At 38.9% G+C, this 23,396-nt stretch overlaps 3 protein-coding genes and 1 non-coding gene across 10 annotated transcripts; all 4 read right to left on the reverse strand.

The window, feature by feature from the left end:
• Window positions 1–759: 759 nt before the first annotated feature.
• Window positions 760–13,483, reverse strand: LOC132789566 (prominin-like protein). Of its 6 annotated transcripts, XM_060797655.1 has the most exons (15): window positions 13,363–13,483; window positions 5,512–6,079; window positions 5,302–5,449; window positions 5,105–5,233; window positions 4,853–5,040; window positions 4,630–4,794; window positions 4,440–4,570; window positions 4,039–4,374; window positions 3,869–3,978; window positions 2,859–3,807; window positions 2,662–2,795; window positions 2,170–2,235; window positions 1,883–2,050; window positions 1,535–1,638; window positions 760–1,100 (listed from the first exon to the last, which is right to left on the reverse strand). In XM_060797655.1, exons 2-14 carry the CDS (start codon window positions 5,894–5,896, stop codon window positions 1,575–1,577), a joined length of 2,973 nt encoding a protein of 990 aa, XP_060653638.1. In that variant the 5' UTR covers window positions 5,897–6,079; window positions 13,363–13,483; the 3' UTR covers window positions 760–1,100; window positions 1,535–1,574. The 6 variants fall into 6 exon arrangements, with proteins under 6 accessions (XP_060653638.1, XP_060653637.1, XP_060653634.1 ...); XM_060797654.1 differs by lacking the exon at window positions 1,535–1,638 and having other exon boundaries at window positions 2,170–2,232; XM_060797651.1 differs by lacking the exon at window positions 1,535–1,638.
• On the reverse strand, window positions 6,624–6,696 carry Trnam-cau (transfer RNA methionine (anticodon CAU)). The gene has a single exon. It is a non-coding gene; the product is annotated as a tRNA-Met (tRNA).
• A 156-nt stretch (window positions 13,484–13,639) lies between the features above and the next one.
• Window positions 13,640–18,266, reverse strand: LOC132790597 (prominin-like protein). Of its 2 annotated transcripts, XM_060799173.1 has the most exons (10): window positions 17,755–18,266; window positions 17,569–17,697; window positions 17,330–17,517; window positions 17,106–17,270; window positions 16,220–16,350; window positions 15,816–16,151; window positions 15,169–15,245; window positions 14,139–15,105; window positions 13,952–14,076; window positions 13,640–13,895 (listed from the first exon to the last, which is right to left on the reverse strand). In XM_060799173.1, exons 1-10 carry the CDS (start codon window positions 18,198–18,200, stop codon window positions 13,700–13,702), a joined length of 2,760 nt encoding a protein of 919 aa, XP_060655156.1. In that variant the 5' UTR covers window positions 18,201–18,266; the 3' UTR covers window positions 13,640–13,699. The 2 variants fall into 2 exon arrangements, with proteins under 2 accessions (XP_060655156.1, XP_060655157.1); XM_060799174.1 differs by lacking the exon at window positions 17,569–17,697.
• A 38-nt stretch (window positions 18,267–18,304) lies between these two features.
• LOC132790596 (prominin-like protein) lies at window positions 18,305–23,303 on the reverse strand. The gene is made up of 11 exons (XM_060799172.1): window positions 22,635–23,303; window positions 22,428–22,575; window positions 22,242–22,370; window positions 21,998–22,185; window positions 21,768–21,932; window positions 21,579–21,706; window positions 20,668–21,003; window positions 20,526–20,602; window positions 19,504–20,464; window positions 18,705–18,844; window positions 18,305–18,649 (listed from the first exon to the last, which is right to left on the reverse strand). The coding sequence occupies exons 1-11, from the start codon at window positions 23,077–23,079 to the stop codon at window positions 18,379–18,381; spliced, it is 2,988 nt and encodes a 995-aa protein (XP_060655155.1). The 5' UTR covers window positions 23,080–23,303; the 3' UTR covers window positions 18,305–18,378.
• Window positions 23,304–23,396: the final 93 nt, after the last annotated feature.

Below are 23,396 nucleotides of genomic sequence, written 5' to 3' on the forward strand. Positions count from 1 at the left end.
AAGTGCGTCATTTTCTGTTTTGTATTCTTATTTTTTTTGGATTCTTAAGGAAGTGTTGGTTTTACTTTTCTTTACTTTTTTTGTGTATGCTAAGTTTCTTTGAAAATAAATACACTTGTTGTTTGTTTGGTAAAAAATGAATCAAAAAACTTGCAACTGCTCATCAGAAAGTCTAAATTAAAATGGCAGTTCTGTTTACAGATACAAATACAAATATATACTATATATATTTATATATTTCGTATGCGTTTAATAATTTGTTCCATTTAAGTTTCGAAATGCGATTTAAATAGTTTTGAGTTGTAAACATTGATTATTGTTTTTTGGGGGTTTTTCAAAAATGCAATTCTCGACTGCGTACAATAAACTAATGAGATTTTCTTGAGTGTGTATGTGTGTGTGTTTATATATGTATCTTGTGATCTTCGTTTTTCATTTAACACTAAACTTATTAAATGCTTTAGCTGTGCATATTTCTTATTATTTCAACCGATATCGCAACTTCACTTCCGTGTTTACGCATTTCCCATATCTTTTGGCAACATTTTTAATGTGTACAATATATTAAATAATAGATTTTCGGCTGTGTGTGTCTATGTGTGTGTGCTTAAAACTAATCTTTACTAATCCACACTCTTTCGGTATATATATCATTACTATATATTTTGCATTGCTGGCAGATCGTCTGATACAGTCCAAAGAATATTTTATAACACATCTGATGATAATAGAAATTACATAACTTTAAATAAAAAAAAACCTAGCTTCGTTCTTTCTTTCTTTTTCTTTTTCTTCTTTTTCATTTTCAACTAAAATTACAGTCTCAGTAAAATTGGGGGGATTTTCGAAATGAAATTCTTGCTTCGTCTTCTTCCATACATATTTCTGATTATTATTCTTTCATCTCCTTTTGCGTCTCTCGTCATTTCCTTTCTCTCTTGCCGTTTCGTTAAAGCCTTGCCAACAAATGTCCACACACATCACGTCCTTAATCCTGGTCCGAGGCACCGGGATAATAGTATGGCGGTGGGCGTTCGTATTCCGATGATGGCGGCGCCACGGGCGGATTGTGGTAACGCGGTGGTTCATGATCCCAATGCCTGTGAGATGAGAGAACAACATCAAATTAGTCATCTAATAAAAGTGATCATTAGCTCACAAAAATAGCAGCGTTTAGTTGGTTTAGTTTCAGTTTGTTTTTTTGCCAATACACAGATGAGATTGCTGTTAGTTTGCGTTTTTCTTTTGGGAGTTGGGCAATGGAACAGTTATTAGCCAGGCCATCATTACCATATGCTAATGGTTGGCAGGCCAAAAAAATGAACAAACAACACAAAAAAGCAGAATGAGGTGAGCGCTGTTATGAAACCAGTTGATGTTCATTGGACTGGCTGCGAGTTCGGTTTTAGAATGATATTAATGACGTTTAGCGGCGGGTCAAAAAGCAACAACAGACACACAGACACACTTTCACACCCACGCTCACACTCACACACATACACACAGAGTCAGAGGAAGCAGACCAGAATATTACCAAAAACCATTTTTATATGCACGTTCAGGGATTAAAATGCCTAAAAGAAACCATCTGCCGCCAGTGCTTTTGGCCGTGTATCTAGTATAGCCACAACTTTAGCGCTAAATAAAATAAAACCGAAAAATAGCAATTAAACGTGTGGCCATCAAATTAATAATTAGCCAGCCACAAATATTGCAGTAGTCACCGGGTGTGTGTATTAATGTGTTATATTCATGTAAATATATCGTTAGGCGGGGACACACGCTTATTTAATGTCAGGCAATTTGGATTAGGAGGTCAGAAAGATAGATTGATAGATAGTTGGGTTCAGTGTTTGGTTTAGTGTTCTTGGGCAGTGCTTACGTGGGTGCCACATCGTTGTAGCGCATGTTGCTGCCACCGGCAGCATCGCCACCGCCATTGGCCATGCCACCGCCACCGCGGGAACGTGACACGCCCGGCGATGCGTCCTCGTAGTAATCCTGTTGCTCCCGTCGGCGCTCATAAGCTTTGCGACGCTTCTTTGGCACACTGAAAGTACAGCATAGAAGCAAAAGTAAATAAGCACAAAAGTTGACAATCACAAATGGGAGGGGATTAGATAAATATTGACATGTAGTAGACATAGACATAGATGGAACAACTCTTACTTGGCCAATGGCACATGCTCGTGTTCGCGCTCACGCTCGCTATAGGCGTCATACAAGTAGTCGCTGCTGTGTGTGCGTGCGCGTTAGTTGTGATGATGGACATTACATTACGTTGTTGTATATAGTAGATAGTAGTATATATGAAAATGAGAATGAGACAAGTGTGACAAGAGATTAGACATTATTCTATGACAAATTCCTTCGCCGTTAATCCTGCTTTCGCTTGCTGTTCTCAATCGAATCTGTGGTCGATTCGGTTCCCTCGTCCGTCAACAGCAATATAAAGGCACCAGTATTACCACCGCCACCAACACCTCCAACACCACTGTTAATATGCTGACCAGTTTCATTGCGCACACTGAACTCAGTTGCCTGGCCAATGAAAGTGCGCACTGCAGTCGTCGGTCTTATTGTTATTGCCCCCGTGCAGGTGGGACAGCTTTTGGACAGCACAGCGATGAATTAATGATTCGCGTATCTAGAGCTACTTACCCGCCCTCAACAATGCCCACAGCTGGCGCCGAATACGGATCGATCTTCTTGTACAAGCAAAGCAAACGATGAGCCACAAAGAGCACAGGCAGGAAGAGCACGCCACAGAGCAACACGCCCACCCAGAAACCATTCTGAAAGCAAAAAATTTAAACACATTAGTTAAGTTCATATTTGTACAATCTATCTCAACTCACCATTGGATCCACGATGCGTTTGCAAATGTGATCGACACTGCGATCGAAAATGTAAGCTAATGGTGCGCATTTGCCAACGTTTGTGCTGCACTCTGCAATTAGCATTTGGACATATTGTTCGATTTGACCCTCGACCGTTCGGGTTGCATTATCAATCAGGGCATTCACAAATCGCTGACCGCGCTCCTTTAAGAACTTCTCAGAATGACTTGTTGCCTCGAGCAGTGAGTAAATCGATTCGCCATATGGCAAGTTGTTGTACAATATTAGCTTATCGAGTTGAGCTACTGTTTCAGTTATTTTCGTCACGCCTGTGATGATCTTATTGTAGAACTCATCATAGATTTTCTCTAGATTGAAGGCCTCATTCTCCAGCGCCGTTCTGGCCCAATCATAAATGCCCCATTGACTCCACAGACTGGAACGCAGCTGCCTCAGTTGATTGGCCATTGTCGGCAGATCGACGGGTGTTAATGTCTTGCAAATGTGCGAAAGGAATATAGCTCCTTTGTAGCGCGACATATTGCTATTGGCGGCGGATTCCAATTCTTCTCTCTCCGCCTTGGTGAAGACGCTAAAGTTACTATAGTCCGCCCTGAAGATGGGCACTTTGTTTTCTGGCGGATCGCGCAGCACCTTAATGCGCTCCAACTCATTAATGTCGTAGAGATTATTCTTTTGCATCAGCTCAAATATGGATTCGTCGGCGTGACAAGCTTTGATGGCATTTGAGATGCGAAGCGGCGGCAGTGGCGTCTCCGTCACACGTTCACTGTGTGGCAAATAACGATTGAGATCAATCACTGAATCGATCTGACGGAAGAGATCGTTCTTCTCCTGATCGCGCAGTGGTGCACAGGCACCCGTGTAGGTTGTCATGCCCAGAATGAAGTAGAAAAGTCCAACGAGCACAGTGACGGAGAATACGCAGAATATCAACAAAATGGCACTGGAAAATAAGAGATGAATTCGTTAATTAATTCTTATTGAAAATGTTGTTAACTACTCACAATAAGAGACAAGTGGCGCCCGTTCCCTTGCTGCAGCAATCATCGCGATAGCCACGTCGACGTCGTCCACAGCAGCCGCAGACCAGCGAAATAACCAGCACAAACAATATCTATACGTGAATTGAAAATTAGAAATTGATCTTAAATCTGACATGAATTTGAAAATTTACCACTAGCAGAAACACGCAAACCGCAACGCTGACAAAGCTGCGATCCACACCAAATCTCTCATAGACATCATCGAATGTCCTGGTCGATTTAAGGGTATTCGTATGAATATTCATGAGCACTGAATCGATAATGTTGCGTATAGAGTTCGCCTGGTGTAGGAACTGTTCTTGTCCCTTGCGTATATCCGAAGTGATTTTGGGTGTCAGCGGTTCGATTGCTCGCTTGATATGTTTTTCAATCTCTTCGACACGCTTGATGCCAGCTGTGGTCACATTAGCCGTATCCATTGTAAGAATATCTCGCATTGCCAGCAAATAAGTTGTGCTGTTTGGCATCTGAAAGCAAACATAAAAATGTTGGTTACATTATGAATACTTTTTAAAGTTGATTTAGAAATTACATTGTCCAGGTGCAGACATCTGGAGTTGTCCAGAAATTCGATTTGAGTGTTCTTCAAGAACTGCAAACACTCGCGATTGCCACAGAGCACAGTACAAGCATGGTTCACATTAAGTTTTGCTCCGCGTAGCACTGATGAGAAAAGAATTATATTAATAAGCTGCTTTAACTTTAATTGAAAAACTATTTACAGTCTCGCAGTTGAGCGGTATTGAAGCGCAGTTCCTTGTCCAATTTTTGTAGAGTAGTCAGTAAGGTCACCGCTTGCTTTGTGTTGTTAAATATGCGCTGCAATTCATACAGCAAATTCAATTCCGAGGTATCCATTAGATCCAAATAAATGTGCCGCGGTACATCTAAAAGAAATAATGAATTTTAAATTCTGAGTTCAATAATAATAATGTTGTCACATACTTTTCAAAATGTCATTCAGATTGGTCTCCATTTCCTCATAATTTTTAACGAACAAATGATGTATGTGTTCGGACACATCTTTGAGGAAAGTGCAGGTGTCATCGCTGGCACGTCGCAGTGTGTTGCTGGTGTCATCGAAGCCGCTGTCCAGCATCTTATTGGTCACAAAGGCAATGATGACTCCAAAGCTGCAATTGAAATTGCAATTCGATTAGTGTGCTACATAAATTATTAATTACGACTTAAACTCACAGCAAGCCAATGATGAGCAGCAGCATCATCAGTCCATAACAACAACGTTTTCGTCCATCCTTTTCACTATCGCAGGGTGGACAACCTTCTTTGCAGTTTCGACAGCAGCAAAAGCAGCAATAGCACACACTGAAGAAGGGAAAAGGAGAACAAGATTAAGTAAAAACTTTGTTCAAAGCACGTGTAGATATACTTACGCTATGAAGGGTACGATAATTACGAGCAGCAGCATAATGAACACAAAGATGAGCACGATCCAATAGTGCTGCAAGAGATCACGCCAATCATTCTCATCGACCTTGGGACCAAGAGCAAGTGAGTCCTGGTCCTTGACCACAATGTAGCCTAAGTAAAATAAATACAAATTAATTTATGATAATGCCTGATTGATTTCCAACAATATTTACCTGGTGGCAAAGCGGTTTTGCGCACGAAAAATTTGTCAAACACCAAGTGGGTGAAATTGTAGACCGGGTCCATGGCCTCGGTGAAGTATTTTGGTGATTTGGTATAGTTGGTTGTGTGTTTGTATGGTGTGTACTCCGGATGGGGATAATGCGGCAGATGATTCTGCTCATGGGTGGTGCCAAATCCCTCGTAACCCTCGCGCCACACCATTCCCGTACCATCGGCATCGGCTGCGTGAGTTGGCCTGATTAATGTGGCCAAGGCAAACCCGAATATTATCACGCTGAGACTGCATATGGCTAGATAGGCAATTTGCCGATGGCGTCGCTTAACGGCGCTCTTTTTGTGGCGTGTCGCCTTTGGCTTGAGGTAATCGGCTGTCATTCTGTTGCTATTGCTGTTAATCCTGTCTGTCTACTCTGTTCCTCTACTTGTGGCTATTTAGCCAATCAATGGTTGCGTTGCCGTCCTAGGCTCGCGTCGATTAAATGCTATTCTTAACACACTTGGCTCCTGCTTTGGCTCCTCTTATGGCCGGAGTGCGCATCCATTTCACGCGTCACTAAACTGCAAAAGACCAAAACGAACAGAAACACCAAATGAAACCATTCAAATATGCCAAAGAGAGAATAAAAATATCCGAAAATAAAGGTGCACACTCCTTAATACGAATTTAGCATGTCTTAAGCTTATATGCAATATAAATTAATGCGTGGCAGGGCAGTTAAATACATATTTCATTCGCCATGTGGGTGTGTCTTGTGGCCGTTTGTTTCATTTCCATTTCTTTTCGTGTCAATTGGCAAATGGAAAAGAGCTTTGCACATTTTTTATTTGCTCAAGACAGCGTTGCACAAAATATATTAATGCTGCTGCTTCATGCCACGGCCACTGTCACTGGTTCTAGCATGACAAACACTTCACTTGACATCAATTAAAGTCAATAAAGAAAAATAACTAAACGCGTAGCAACACAACAGAGACAAGGCAAGTGGGAGTAGTTTTCGACTATAAAATGCTGTGATGCAAATCGTGATTGTTGATTAAAAAATATAAAACTTATTGTTAATAATAGAAAAACGAAAAAAAAAAAAACATCAAAAAAGTTACATGCCCCGGGTGAGGCTCGAACTCACGACCTTAAGATTATGAGACTTACGCGCTGCCTACTGCGCCACCGAGGCCATGTTCGCCTGAGCGGCAAACACGCAATTGTTCTGTGTGCTCAACGTTCTCAGTGCGAGAGGAACAGAATTTCATTCACTCTGATTGTACAATTAGATTATAAATAGAAGGGAAAATATTTAGATTATTCTTATTAAAAAATAAATAATGTAGAAAATCCCATGCCATGTTTGCATTGTAAGATATGATGAACATGTGACTCATTATCTGCCTATAAATCCCAAACACATAGAGCATAACAACGCTGCAGTCAGCCACGTCTTGTGTTATTGTCGCTGATATGCGTGTATAGAAAACGAAAAGCGAAAAGTTCACTGAACCTTTTGCTGCTGCTGTCTCTCTGAACGGAACTCAACTGAACCCCACAGTCGAACAGTGGACAGTAGCAAAGGGGAGTTGTAAGTAGTAGTTGTAGGTGAATTGAAAGGGTCGGGATGTATGTTATGTTAGATGTCTGCCAGCCATTGACTGCTTGCAGCTGTCTTGTCGTTTGCCTTAGCTACAAACGTGTGTCACAACACACACTAAACACCAAACACAGACACGAGGCACTTTTTTTTAGAGCCTTGCATTTACCGCCTGCTTATCTTGAGTTTGTGTGTTTTATGTGCACTTTTAACTGCTGTTTGCTTTAGTCCCCAGCTCTACTAAAAAAATACACACACGTAATGGTGGCTTTTTGCTCTCGTTTTTTTAAGTGGCCACGACGGACAGCATTTGCCAAGACAGCCTTTAATTGACGTGTCACTTGTTATGTTATTACACATTAAAAACGAACGAGAAGGAGAATTAGAGATTAACGCAATTGAAGTGAACTTAAAATGTCACTTGTTCTTCGCAATTAAAAGGGTTCAAAGAGGCTCATAAATAACTACTAAGTATGGAATGAAATTAACTTTGAAATTAATGATAGTCTGCCATCATTAGCAGAGTTAATTATAAATGTATAATTAACTAAGAGATGGGAATATCATTTATCTTTTTTGTTTTAGGGGAACCCATAGAAGTGGAAAGCAATCAATATTTTGCCATTTTTAAATATGCTCTCTCTCTATAAATGTGTTTCTCATCAGTTCCCATAAAAATAGCTGCAGTTTTTATGTGCTTCTGGCAGCTGTTTGACCATCATTATTATTTTTAATGTTTATGTTTTCGGGAATGGCTTTTGGGAGAGCGTTGCACGTGGCCATCTTGTTATTTTGTCGCGTTGGAGTTGTCGGAATTTTTGTGCTGTGGGTGGTTAACGCCTTGTCTGCCAACGATGCGACTTTGCAGAAAAATCTGTATACGTTCGCAGCTACAGCTACAGCGACAGCAAATCCAATAAACACAGCACTGAACAGCGACCGAGGCTTTGAACGGCCTTGACATGAGGGAACACACAATGCTGGAAGCTCTTGCAGAGAAATATTTTCGCTACGTTTGGGGGTCAGTCCAAGGGTGGGTGCTGAGGTTGCATATATATAAAATATATAATGTAGGGGGGGTGTCCAATATCGAGGCACATAGCACATTTTTAAGCCACATGTTCTTGAAAAGTGCGGCACTCAAATGGAAATAAAAGTACAACGAGCAAAACCAAACAAAACAAAACAAATTTGCAGACTTGATAATGATATGATATGATGATGATAGGCACATGCGCAGTTAGAGTCAGGTGTCACGCACTCAGATTTTAGGGGCTGCTACAGAAGCCGATGCTCCTCCTGATGCTGCGATGCTGTACTATAGGGAGCACTCGACTATTCTGCCACTAAAAAGTTATGACAAGGGCGGGTGGAGACAATACAAATGCATTCAGTCCGCAGTTGCAGGGAAAACTGCAAGCTGTTTTCTAAATGCCACATGATACTCCAGCATAAACATCTATATAAGATAACAGAACTTCCAAACAAACGACATTCTATCTGATGAATATCATAAAGGAGAGTTTATTTATAACATGTTTTGGGGATTAGTTTCTTCGCTTCGAAAAAGTTTTCTATAACACGAATCTCTAAATAAAATTTCAGAGATTTCTAGGCGTATGAAATATTATTTTTGAAGAAAAGTATTCAGTTTGGCAGAGCTGAATTATAATCTTACACGAATGTGTTTTTGATAATGGGACAGAAGACTTTATACTAAATATTATTATATAAAAAGAACTCAACCATCCTCTAGATTTCAGCTTTTGAATTTTCTTGAATAATCTTGTAATTTCTTTTTAACCTTTCAAAACTTTCTTATCATAAAGTAAATATATTACCTAAGAGATCACAACTGCTTTGCATTCTTTATTCTTATTCGAAAGTATTTTGAAAAAAAGAAAATAAGAACAAGACTCGTTAATAAGCCTTATATGTATATACTCTGCAGAAATTCCAAACGTATGATGAACAGAATTCACAGTACGAGTGTTGAATCATAATAATCATAATCACAATAATTGTTTGCGAACATTATCCACAACATTTCACAATAAACTCCTATAAATCATACACAAAATTCTATAATGTAAATTGAGTTGACAACAAGAGAGTTGAATTATGAAAAGTTTTTGATAAATTTGTTTTTTTTTTTCGAAGAGTTTTCTATAAACTCAGATGACAGCTCATAAAAAATACCTTTATAAATTATAAAAGAAGTTTTTAAGTACCAAAATACACAAAAAATACTATATTGGGAAGTGAGTTCGCATCATGAGACTTATGTTACTAAAGGAAGAATTTTTATAAACACCGATGACAGCTCATAATAAAATTCTACATAAATTAACAAAGTTATATTTAAAAACTTAAATACACCAAGAATTTATTAGGAATATATATTACAAAATGTTTGTGGTTAAATTTCTTTGATTCGAAGAAGGTTTCAATATAAATTAATCAAAAAAGCTTATAAGGCAATCTATAAAACATAAAATGAGTTCCCTCTATAAGAGTTGAAACTAAACATTATTACTGGATAACTTTCTTATCGGAAAGTATTTTCTAGAACAAACGAAACTTCATAAAAAACGATAAATGTGAATGACACAGAAATGTCACACAAAAAAATATCATATGATGAAATGAATTCAAGGAGATTCTTGGATAAGTTTATTATTCAAAAGTTTTTTTAATGAAATTTGCCGTTCTTGTTGTTGTTGGACTCATCAACACTTTGCAGTGTTGTGTTTGCCAATAAACAATAACTGAAATTATTCAGCTGTGTGTACACAACTTGGTCTGCCAAAATGACGTTTCTTCGATAGTATATGGAGTTTTTTGCACATTTACAACACAGACACAGACAGAGTCGTCTCACCAAAAACGAAGGAAATAGTCAGGCGATGGTCGACCCACTTCTTGAAATTCAATCAGTTTGTCTGTTGTACGCGATGCCTAACAGGTTTTCCACACAGCTAGTCAGCGATGCCTTTCGCTAGGGTAATGCAAAGACAGTAAGCCATATAAGTAGGTTGTACCTATTTTTTTTCTTCTTCGTTGAGAAAGTGTTTGAATTCCCCGAAGATAAAGAAGAGCGCATTTTATCTACAGATGCTTTTATGGCTAGCCTATTATTTACTCATTTACTCATAAGAAGCACAGAATGAAAAGTGAAGAATTGTTTATCAGCAGAAATTACACAATAAAAAAGATGAACCATAAAATTCCATAAAAATCCATAAAATTACTTCGCAGCACATTTTTTTGGGCAAACTAAAGCACATATTACTTTGACCTTGAACTAAAATTTTGAAAATACGCATAAGTATAAAAAATAACAAAAGCAGAGAAAAACAGCGAAACAAAAACACAATTGCCAAATGCATAAAGTAAATACATAAATTATTCACAAATGACTCAGCGAAGTGCGAAATGAATTAACGAGATGGAATATTTTCGTTGTTCGGGGGGGCTTAAATCAAATTATTTTGTTTGTAACACGACACAAGTTGCATGCCACACACACACACACTCGTAGTGAAAGCCAAAGTGTGGATTGATCTAATCGAGGCCAAGCCAAGCACAAGTTGCCGCAGAAGTTGCGGTTTGTTATCTAATAAATGCAGCACTTGCAACACACACACAAGTTGCAAGCAAAGTGAATTAAATATGCGAAGCCCATTAGTAGCAATAATTAAATCATAGGCTAATTTGCACAGACAACACGTAAATTATTCCGCCAACAACTCTTGGCTTTATCATTCAGATGCAAATGCAATTTAAGGCAGGAAATAATAAAATAATGAATAAGCGTCCCATAAAAAGAATGAGATCTTTCCTTAGAAATATGTGTCATGCGTTTTTGATACAAATATTGGGCAAGTGCTAAAGAGAGAAAACAATAAAAAAAATATCGCGTATTTACTGAGCTTAATAACGTTAATAAGAAACGAGTATTTGCTGAGCTTAATAACGTTAACCGTTAACTATATATACACATCCATATGCGTAGTTATCTATATATATTTGGCAAAAGAAAAAAACACATGAAATCCAGTTCGTTCACGCCCTGATGGCCTTTTTTTTTCATTAGAAAGAAATCTTGTCGCTTGTCATTTGAAGTGAAGAGATTTTGTTGTTGTTTTCTTCAGTATTTACGAAAGAACCGGTATCGAAAGATACTGGCTTATATAGTAGAGTGTGGCCCGAAGAGGGAACTGGTTTTGCCGGCCACAATCAGATGACTCACACTCATACTAACACACTCACAACCAGCTGCTGCTGCGGTTGCTGAGCCCATAAAGAGTCCGCATTGGGGTCTAATCAAAAGCTGACACAAAGAACTATTTTCAATTGAAATTAAGCACAAGTGCAAGCGAGACAGCTGGCAAACAAAAGGCTGCGAAAAGCTGAAGAGTGTGTAGTCGAGAATACTAAGTACTTTTAGTATATACTGTATCTTGATGGGGCACACAAAAAGACAATGGATGGAGTGAGCGAAAAAGACAGAGAGAGAAATATATAAGTCAAGTTGTTGCATTGATGGCGAACGGAAACCCGTTGAGAACGAACGTAAAGAACTTTACAGGAAGTATAAATACGAGAGCAGCAACAATGGCTCAAAGCCAGAATAGAACTGGGAACTGAACTGAATTGAGATTTAATGCATGTTATGCGATGCTTTCGCACCTGAAATGAATTGTGATTGTGTGTTTGTGTGTGGTAGTTTTGTAATTTATATTGTTTATGAAGTCCGCACACAGATACACAGATGGAAATACATACTTCATCTGTGCTCTGCATGTAAATACAGCGTCTCAGCTGCCGGTGTCGCTGACTATAAATAGTACATGCGCATAGGGCACATAGAATTGGGACTCACGCTGTGTCTGCCACATAAGAATCTAGGTAATACGCTTTGCATGTGTGCGTCTCTCTGTGTGTGTGTATATCTTACACAGGTCAGGGATGTGTCTGTATCTGTGTGTGGCTGCACATGGAATGAGCAATGTGCTTGCTGTTCGTTCTTAGTTCTTAACGTTGCCCTGTGTTCTAGATCTCTTGACTGCAGTAATTAATTAATCAGCAAGCATAATTATGATTTATGCGCAAGAAAAAAAGAGAGACGGAAGCCAAGGCAAAGCCAAGCGAACAGATAAGCATTACACACACACACACACGCAAATACAGACAGACACTCATCCAATTGGCGTCGCCCAGAGAGTTGAGCAATTGTTGTTGTATTTCAAATTGAAATAAACAAGCTGAATTCGAGTCGCCATCACACTCACCAGCAAAACAACAACTACAACAATAGTAATGGGTATTATAACGTCTGATTCGCTTTGGTTTCTGTTTCAGCTGCTGCTTGATTTTGTTTTTGTTTTTTGTTACTTAAATAAGCTCTAGTTGAGCTTGATTATGTTGACGACAAAGGTGAATGACGATGATGATGATGATGAGAACTTCCAAATCCAATTAGCTTTTACTGCCAGACATGCACAAAACAAGAAGAAGCAGAAGAACCACGGTTAGCACTGCACTTGTCCAATTGGCGCACGTTGTACTAAAAAGTTTTTGTTGTTCTAGAAATAAGTTAATATTCGACTTTTGATATTTGTTTTAGTTCGCTTGAAATTCGTTACAGCTAAAGCAAAAACAATAGTACTTATGTGCGTATATATTTTTTTTGTTATTTTTGCCTCGCTGGACTTCCGCTATGTAATCCAGAGAACAACAGCTTCCAGTGGCCTGAGTTCGAGTTCGGCTGTTGTTGCCCTCGTGCTCTAATTGGAATTTTGTTGAACACGCGTGGGTCAAACACTCTGGCAAAGCACATTCGAATATCTGCATGTTAATGCATACTTATATGTATGTAATACACACACACGTTTATATAGACGTTTTGCATTTTTAAATACATATGTATTATTACATTCACGCACACACTTGTTCGTACACAGAATTACCAGCATACATATAAACATACATATTCATGTACGTACATGAATGCATATTTTTGAATGTGTGTATCTACTGCACCGCCTGCTGCTGCTGCTTCTGCTTGCTGCTGCTTGTGAGCATCACAACATTCTTTTTCTTTTTCTTTGTTTGCACACACAGAACACAGAAAATTAGTGGTGAGTCTGAGAGGTCACACCAAAACATTAAAAACACTACTGCTTACTCTATTAATATTATGAATAAAGTTCTTGTTTTATTCAGATTTCTTTGTTATTTCATGAGTGCAGTCACCTTTTCTTATTATTGGGCCAATTATCAATTAAAATTTGCTGGCAAAAAAACGAAACGAACGGGACATTTGCCTCGACGCGCGTATCACCACACAACTACCACTGGAGCGGTGTGACCGTATGCTGACTGACGCAAAATGTATTGTTCGCTGGCTGATCTAAAATACTCTACTCCAGTATACCAAAATATACTTGCTGTATTTCTCAACGATACTTTGGACGAGAAAAAGCATCGATAAAAGAGTAAAGCAAAAAGCGCGTAATTTAAAAATGTTTGCTTTTATTACAACACAATTATATGCATACATATGAAAAGAGGATAAGTAGATAAGTCTTATCTAATCCCGCTTTCTTTTACTGATTGCGCGCTGCATATCTTCCTCTGTTGTAGTTTCATCGATACTAGAGTTCTCGAGTTGCAAAACATCTCCAGCGTTCTCTCGTTCAATAAGTCCTGGAGCGCCAACAAATTGTGGAATAATTGGCTGAGCCACTTGAGCTATACCCGTACACACAGGACAAGATCGGCCCATTCTAATTTAAATATGGTATAGATACAAAATGCAATTAATTGTATGCAATGTACTTACTCTGCAAAGTGACCTCCTCCAGTGTAGAGGGGATGCTTTTTAAACAAACAGATCAGACGATGAGCGATATATAAGGCAGGCACCATTAGAATGGCACAAGGCAATACCCCAAACCAGAACCCATTCTGCAAGTGTATAACTAAGATATAAATAGTTCAGAAATTTGAAATCACTTCAGTTCACTTACAATGGGATCAACTAGACGACCGCAAATCTCGCCAACACTGCGATAATAGATATAGGCGAGAGGCTCACATAATCCAATCTTACTATTGCAATCAAATACAAGTTTATCGAGATACATTTCGACCTCTTCATGTGCGTGCGACGTTAGATTGGTAAGAATCGAACTGATAAATTCCTTACCACGCTCTCGGATAAATAACTGCGCTTGTATTACATCATTTACCAATGTCGTAATCCCGACACCAAACGACAGAGCGTGATATGTTATGAGCTTATCAATTTTGGCCAGCCTTATCTTGAGGTTCTCGTAAGCTGCCGTAATTGGTTTAACGAATGCAATTTGATACTTGTCCAAATCTCTGGCATGTGTATACAATGCTGCTCTTGTTCGAAAAGCGTTTGTGTGAGTATTTAACAAATCTTTACATAATAATCGAATTTGTGATGCCAAATATCCAGAATGATCATCTGAACTGCCTCCCAAAATGATGGGCGTAAAATCTTTGCATATGTTCTCCAAGTAATAATCACTTCTGTAAGTGGATAAATTCCCCTTACTTAATTGATCCAATTTCTCAATTTCTTCAGTTGTTAATAGCACAGCTTTCGAGAAATCGGAATCGTCCTCAACAGGATCAAAGGTTCCCGTTTTCAATATGGCCATCGTTTGAAACTGATTAATATCAAATATTCGATTCTCGAGCAGCACCTGAAATATGGTCTGATGTGCTTCACATGCTGCAATAGCGTTCGACACTCGCAGCGGTGGCGGCGTAACCTGATCTGGATCTAGATTGGGTACATAACGACTTACGTCGAGTAAGGCATCCAACTGTCGAAAGATTTCGTTTGAATCCCGATCCTTAAACGGTGCACAACCGCCATGATAGGTAATAATGCCAATAACAAAGTGAAAGAGACCAACCAAGGCAATGAACGAGACGCAGAAGAATATTAAAATCATGCCCCTAGCGAAAATTTGTGAATTAGTTATATTCAAATATAATTTCACTTTCGTTATTATTACGCACAACAGCAAACAGGTGACTCCATTTGTTCTGTTGAAGCAAAAGCCGCTTATAAGACCCACCAACAGCGATATAGCGATCTGGAATGTGAATAGATATGCAAGATATTAGAAATGATTGACAAAATTCGAAAATGAAAATTTGTCTCAATCTTATAAATATATAATATAGCAAAACTGCAAAAGTATTTTTATATTAAATTAGCATTTCAAGCATGTTCACAATATCACTTAAGGGCAAAAAAACACTTTAAAGTATGTTTATAATATCGATTAAGAGCAACCAAAACACGAAGTATATATTAGAAAAATATAATGTTGATAAATGTATAAACATTTTGTGTACATCGCAAAATGTAGTTTATTAGCTTTAAATGTTTTAACTTAAATGCATTGCATAAAATCGCAGATTTCAGATTATTGCATAATTTTTCAAATGACTTCATTTATAAGTTCAGCAAAGATTACGTATTGGTTACTGTCAAATGCTTTATTTTAATTGAATTGAATATTTTAAGAGCATATAAGCTAATAAGTTTATCAGTTCAGTTTTTGCGACTGGCAAATGTCTAATTGCATTTATTGCACAATGACAATATCGTCATGGCCGTTAAGCAAATTTAGCTATTTTACTGAAAAAATGCCACTTACCAAAAGGATCATAACGCAAACAATGCTGTTCACGATAGATCGATGCTTTCCAGTCTTATCATGAATGTCCTCAAAGGATGAGGCTGTTCGCCAAGTGTTTATATGCAAATCGCTGATGACTGCATCAATAATATTTTGAATGCGTACCGAATGCTCCAACAATTCATCACGTCCACGTCCCAAATCCATTAAGATCATAGGACCAATCTTATCGGTGTTCTTCTTAATGGCTTCGCTGATGAATTGAAAGCGTAGTATAGCCTCCTTGGGTATGAGAGCGTATTGGTTGGCAATGATTTCCTCGATGCCCTGCACATAGACTGAAGTGTCTGGCATCTGTAAGTATGAAGAGAAAGAGAGAACTCTGAAGTGAGATAAAGTAACATTCAAGTTCATTCACATACTTCATCAAAGTGCAGACATTTTGATGTGTCAACGAATTGGATCAACGAATTCTTAAGAAACTTATAGTATACATATGGATATCCCACGAATAAGTATGCTTCGTTGATATTTCGCCTAATGGCACGTATACCTAAAAGCAGAAAAATATTAAGAGATTTCACAATCAACAAGTAAGAAAGCTACAGTCGAATGTACTCGACTGTGAGATACCCGCTACCCATTTTGAATAAAAGCAATATATTTTGCGGTATTATTCTCAAAATATACCGAATATACTGCAAAAAATACTAAAAATATACCAAATTGTATATGTGGTATATCGATATAGCACCGCATTCAAAATATACCATAGACGGCACAATATACCAGATTGTCAGCCAAAGCAACTCAGACCCTAGTAAGTAGGCGTTTTTGCCCATACAAAAGTATTTCTTTAATAACTTCCACAATTTTTGTCTGATCGCAACCAAATTTTTAGGGATCATAACTACTATAGTTATTACTGTATATACTAAAATTCGCAACTCTAGCTTTAAAATTACTCTTGTTATTCGATTTTTGATTTGCAGGGGCGGAAGTGGGCGTGGCAAAAATTTAAAACAAACTTGATCTGCGTGCAAAGATAACAAATGCTGTCGAAAAAAAAAATTATAGCTCTATCTCTTATAGTCTCTGAGATCTAGGTGTTCATACGGACAGACGGACAGACGGACGGACGGACAGACGGACATGGCTATATCGTCTCGGCTGTCGACGCTGATCAAGAATATATATACTTCATAGGGTCGGAGATGCCTCCTTCTACCTGTTACATACATTTCCTGCCGGCACAAAGTTATAATACCCTACTACCCTATGGGTAGCGGGTATAAAAATTTGCTTTACCATCTCGCAATTGATCGCCCAGGAAGCGTATTTGCTTTTCAAGGTTTGTCACTTCTTTCATCAGTATCAAGGCTTCTGGCATATTATCAAGTATACGCTCCAACTCTTCCAATGCATCTGCACCAGAAGTATCTACAATATCCACCGAAATGTGGTTGTGGGCATCTGTGCAATGGGCAAGAGAGTTAATGCAGTACTTTTAAGAGAGTAAAGTAAAATATTACTAATTAATATATTGCTGATGTGGTTAATTAGTTCCTGATAATTGTTGGAAAACAAATGATGTATATGATCCTTGGTATGCTTGAGAAATATGCAAACATCTTCATTGCCACGACGAACAGTTTCAGCGGATTCTTTAAGACCACGATCCATCATACGATTGGAAAAGGCGGCAATAACCCCGCCACAGCTGTAAGTAAATAAATGAAATTCCCAAGCCAACAAAATTTGATGAAATTACATCATTACGGCGATCATCAACAGGAGTAACAAACCCAAGATGATCATGCATTGCATGTCTCGGGCATAATCACAAGGCGCACAGCCAGGATTACAGCGACGACAACAACAGAAGCAGCAATAACAGACGCTAAAATTACAACACTTTTTTAAATCTACTTCCTCTGAATGAAATCCCTTTACTCACGCTATGAATGGTATCAGTATAATGATCACCAACAGCAGACAAATCCAGAGGAATATCAAAGCATATTCGGTGACCAATTCATACCAATCATTGAACTCAACTTTCTGCCCAAGTGCCAAGGTATCATCGCCCTTAACGGCAATGTATCCAGCAGGTATGGCGGGATTATGATCGAGTATGTTTTCAAGCAATGCATGGGATGCATTGAACACTCTTTTCATGCCATACGATGGATATACTCTGGGCTTCGTATAATTGGGGACGCCTTCGAATTTGGTGTAGTCCAATTTTCCCCAGTGACTTTGGCCCATCATCTCATGTATAGTTCCATGATCCACAAAATGATCTCGCCAAGGCTGCTGATGGCTGTTCACAATGGCAAGTCCAAGTAGCAGCAAGAAAGCAATAAAATATAACTTCCAGCCATAGTTTAAGTCGCTGTTCATGTTTTCTCTGTGTGTTGTATTTGTGTATTAAGTGTTTGAATTGTGAGTAAATATTTTTCATAGACTACTGCCATCGCCATCCCATAAATAAAAAACAAATTGAATTTCAGAGGTTTCTTTAACATGTTTAAAAGTACTCGTAAAACGTTTTAAACAATACTTTGGCACTTGCAATAATCTAATCCTCTTTGCGCTTATTGCTTGGTTTGGCAGCCACAGTCGGAGCACTTATAACGGCAATCGATGTAACTGGAATAGCTTCTTTATTGGCATCCTCGGTTATAACTTCGTTGTCATTGGCATTGGCATTTATGGTACTTTCACTAGGAGCTGCACCGCCATCAGTGCGATTCAATCGTCCCTCGCTGCAGACGCAGAAGGTTTCGTTGCCGCCAGTGCACGTGATGATGGGCGGCGGCACATACGGAGCGCCAGTGCAAGTTGGACAGCTGGGATTACACAATTAATATACATATTTTATAATTAAATACACCATGCTCTCACCCTCCAACTGGCAGAACGGCAGCAACAGGCGCAACTCTATAGGAGTGCAGACGCTTCCACAGGCACATTAAACGATGACACACAAACAGAATGGGAATAAAGGTCAAACAGCAGATGAACAGACCCAACCAGAAAGCATTCTATTGAATACACAAAAAGTGAAAAAAAAATGTGAGATATACCAATATATCGAAATATACTGAAATTTAGCAAGTTATATTTTTGGTATATTAACATACTACTACATTGAAAATGTACCAACTAAAGCAATTGAGACCACACAGTCGACATCAAATTAAAATGCCAAAAGGTAATAAAGGTACAAAGGTACACATATTGATATGTTTGGTATTCCGATATAATACTACATTCAAAATATACCATAGTACAATAAATATACCATAGCACAAAATTTACAAGCTTGTCAGCAATTGAGACTACTGCAGATCTTTCTTTTGCCATATCAAATTATTTTTTGAGCAAATTGAAATGCCAAAAGGTACTACAGAAAGATAAACTTGGTATTTCTATATACTACAACATTCAAGAAATAAGCCATAAATAGAAAGTAGAGAGTAGCGAGAAGAGAGTTCTTGATAACAATAATAAGTGTTGTCAAAAAAATTGTATCTACACAGTCTATAGGGTATCATACCGACAGACAGACAGACAGACAAAGCTCTCGTCTTGACTTTTCCTTGCTGTTGCTATAATTTTCTATCTGCAAGATGATCTAATACCCTTTTCTCTACCCTATTGTCAGCGTGTATATTTAGTTATTAAATTCCACTCGACTCACCATAGGATCAACAAGACGATAACAGATTTGATCGACACCACGATAATAGATGTAAGCGAGTGGAGCGCAGCGTCCGACGTTTGTCATGCATTCATGTGCTGCAGCCTCGAGAAATTGCTCTATCTGCAGATTCAGCACATCTGTAAGATTTTCGCCAAGCAAATTAATGAACTGAGTGCCCTGGGTTTCCAAGAAGTGCTCGGAGCGCACAATCGCATTGACAAGCACATCAATGGAATTGCTAAAATTGCGATTCTCATACAAAATGAGCTCGTCGACTTGCGCTAACTTTTTGTTCATGGCATCGATTAGTTTCAAAGCTTGGACAGCATATTTCTGCTCATAGAGATACAGATGCATTGCCTCGTTCTTCAACGAGACGCGACCGACACGATTAAAATCGAGCCATTGATCGGTGGGCGGATTAATCGTATCGGCGAGATCATTAAGTGCCTTCTGTATCTCCTTCAAATTGGGAGTGAGTGGTGTGCACATGCGTTCCCGATAGCTGGTGCTGCTGTAGCCGGATAAATTGCCACTACGCATATCATCGAGCTCCAACTTTTCGGCTGGGGTGAGCAAAAAGACATCGGCCAAATCATCCTCGAAATTGAGACCATGCTTCTCATCGTCATAGTCTTCGGACATGACTCTGATGAACATTAGCTCGTTAGCGTTATAGATACCACTGTCCCTGAGCAATTGAAAGATTGTCTGATTGGCCATGCAGGCTTTAATCGTCTTCGACATGCGCATCGGCACCGGCGCATCTCTGTCCGCCCCCGAGGCGGGCAAGAATCGTAACAGATCCATTTCCGAGTCCAGCTGACTGAAGAGCATGTTTCCCTCGTGATCGCGCAGCGGAGCACAAGCGCCCTGATAGCTGATCAGACCGATTATAAAGTAGAACACAACCATAAGCAAGAACAACGAGAATACGCTGAATATGAGTATCATGGCGCTGCAAAAAGAAGGCATCATATTAATGAATTTACGAAAATAAAATCCACATTTGAACGCACAACAAGAGAAAGTAAGTTCCGGTCAGCTTGTTGAGGCAAAAACTGAAAATCAGCGCAACAACCAGTGCAAGCCAGATCTGTTGGGAATGAAGAACTAAATATAATACTCTCTCGAAATACTACAAAATTAAACTAAGCTTACGATCAGAATAAATAAGCAAGCAATCATGCTGATGGCGTTGCGATCGGCGCCCAATTTATCGTGCATATCCTCAAAAGATTTGGTGGATTCCAGCGTTCTAAAGTGTATGTCACTGATTAGTGCATCGACATAGTGGCGAATTTTGTTCGCCTCCTTCTGGAAGATATCGTGTCCACGACTGATGTCCATGCGCAGCGGCGGCACAGCTGTTTCCATGGCCACTGAGATTTTATGGCCCACCTCCTGGAAGCGAGCCAAAGCTCTCTTTGGTACTGCGTCCAGATCACTCTTTAGGATCTTATCAATGGCATCAATAAATACTTGAGTTCTTGGCAGCTGCAACAATAGATGAGAACAGCTCGAATCGAGAAGAGTATAAACAATTAAGAAAGCTACAGTCGAGTCTGCTCGACTGTGAGATACCCGATACTCAATTCGTATAAAAGCAAAACAGCGCGGTATTATTCCTAAAATATACCGAATTATTAGACCTCAAAAATACCAAAATATGTATATCAAAAACTATGTTTGGTATACTGATATATGTAATATATTCAAAATATATCATAGAATACAAAATATACCAGATTGTCAGGCAAAGCAACTCTTAGTTGTAAGTATAAGTATTTCACCATATAAAAACACTCTTAAATGACTTCTACATTTCTTATCTGTTCGCAATCAAATGTCTAGCTTTCAAATTAAAATTCCTGTTCGAATTTTGTAGATTTTCGGGGGCGGAAAAAATTATGTCTATCTCTTTTAGTCTCAGAGATCTACGGATCTATACAGACGGACAGACAGACAGACGGACATAGTTAGATCGTTTCCGCTTTTTCTTTATGCCTCCTTCTGTCTGTTACATACATTTCCTGGAAGCATCCTATGGGTAGCGGGTATAAATACTTTACCTTATCCAAATGGAGACAGATTGAGGTATCCAGGAACTGCAGCTTACTGAATATCACACTCTCGCATGTTTTGTGTGATAACAACATGACGCAACTGTAAATCACATCGCGTTTCAGACCTCGTAAGCCTTTGTGAAAATACAAAATGGATTAAATAAGTACAAGGAACAGAACTTTTAATAGATTTACCATCTCGAAGCATGGCAATATTGAAGCGCAAATCGTTTTCCATGACCTCGACTTCTTGTAATATTCTACTTGCCTCGGCCATGTTATGGATAATGCGTTCGACCTCGGCAATTGCGTTACTCTCTGAGGCATCCGCCAAGTCCAGGAATATGTGACTAGAAGCCTCTGTACAAACGCCAGAGAATTGTGAGAACACTTTCAGGGAATAAGTATACGCAGGGTGGTATTACCATTTAGTATCTCAGTGAAGTGCGCTTCCAATTCTTCGTAGTTGTAGACCAAAACATGATGAATGTGATTGGAAACATCCTGCAGAAACGTGCACGTGTCCTGGCTGCCACGCTGCATTGTATTCTTCGTATCCTCGAAGCCACGCTCCAGAAATCTGGTGGCCACAAATGTCATCAGCAAACCGATGCTGTGGATAAATAAAGTTATACGAGGCTGCACAAATAATGCAAAAAGCAAACCAACAATAAAAGTATGAGCAATATCACTAGAATTATACTGCATATAAGGTTACTGCGTTTATCCTTGGGTCCATCACATGGAGGACATCCGAGCTTGCAGCGGCGACAGCAACAGAAGCAGCAATAGCAAACACTGCAAAAAAAGGGGAATCTTTGGCAATTATACAACAATTAAAAGCCATTCACATACGCAATGAATGGCATTAGAATAACTAGCAGCAGCAGAAAGAAAACAAATATGATAAGCAGAAAATACTCGGACAGCAAATGACTCCATTCATTCTCCTCTACCTTGGGACCCAAAGCCAAAGTGCTGTCGTTCTTCACCACCAAATAGCCTGAGGTTCACAATTGCCAATCAAACAATCTTATGATCATATTAACAATCACTTCTTACCAGAGGGCAAAGCTGGCTTACGGCTGATCAACGAGTCGAATATGCAATGTGTAATATTATACGCAGGATGCATGGGCCAAGTGGTGTAATTTTTATCCGCTGCATAAATCGCATGAGACTGATATGCAGTGAGATCCACTGTGGGATAGTGCGCCTGTCCCAGCTTTTCATGTGTGGTCCCATGATTATCGCTACGCATATAGATATCATCACGTCCTTTACCACCGTCACCAGGTTTCGTGGTTGTTGCATCAGCTTGATCGCCATTCGGCACAGTGGCATCAGGCTTCTGATCACCATCAGGATCGGGTTCACCGTCGGGTTCACCTTCAGGTTCATCTTGCCCATTGACATTAATAATCAATGTGAGCAGCAAAAGACCTAAAGCTATATTACGCAGATTTCGACATCGAAGTCGACGTTTTAATTTTGTTTTGCATTGCATCGTTGGATCGAAAGGGCTCTAGAGTCTGTGACTACCAATTAACTATGTGCACATATAAATTTCGAAGATTTTCAATAGATCCAAAGACGCGGATAACGCTTAATTTCAACGGCAGCACATTAACCATAAAAAACTATGGTAATTACTAAAAGACGTTAAACTAAAAAAAAAAACACTAAACAACGAACTTGGATAATTTCTACAAATTGATAAAGTTATCGTCAAACATCGAACGAAAATGAAAATTGTCACGAGAACTAAACAGTTAAATCAATGCAATGACAAAATAAAAACCAAAAAAAAATACAATAGAGTGG

This window comes from Drosophila nasuta, chromosome 3, assembly GCF_023558535.2.
Source record: "Drosophila nasuta strain 15112-1781.00 chromosome 3, ASM2355853v1, whole genome shotgun sequence".
NCBI lineage: Eukaryota > Metazoa > Arthropoda > Insecta > Diptera > Drosophilidae > Drosophila > Drosophila nasuta.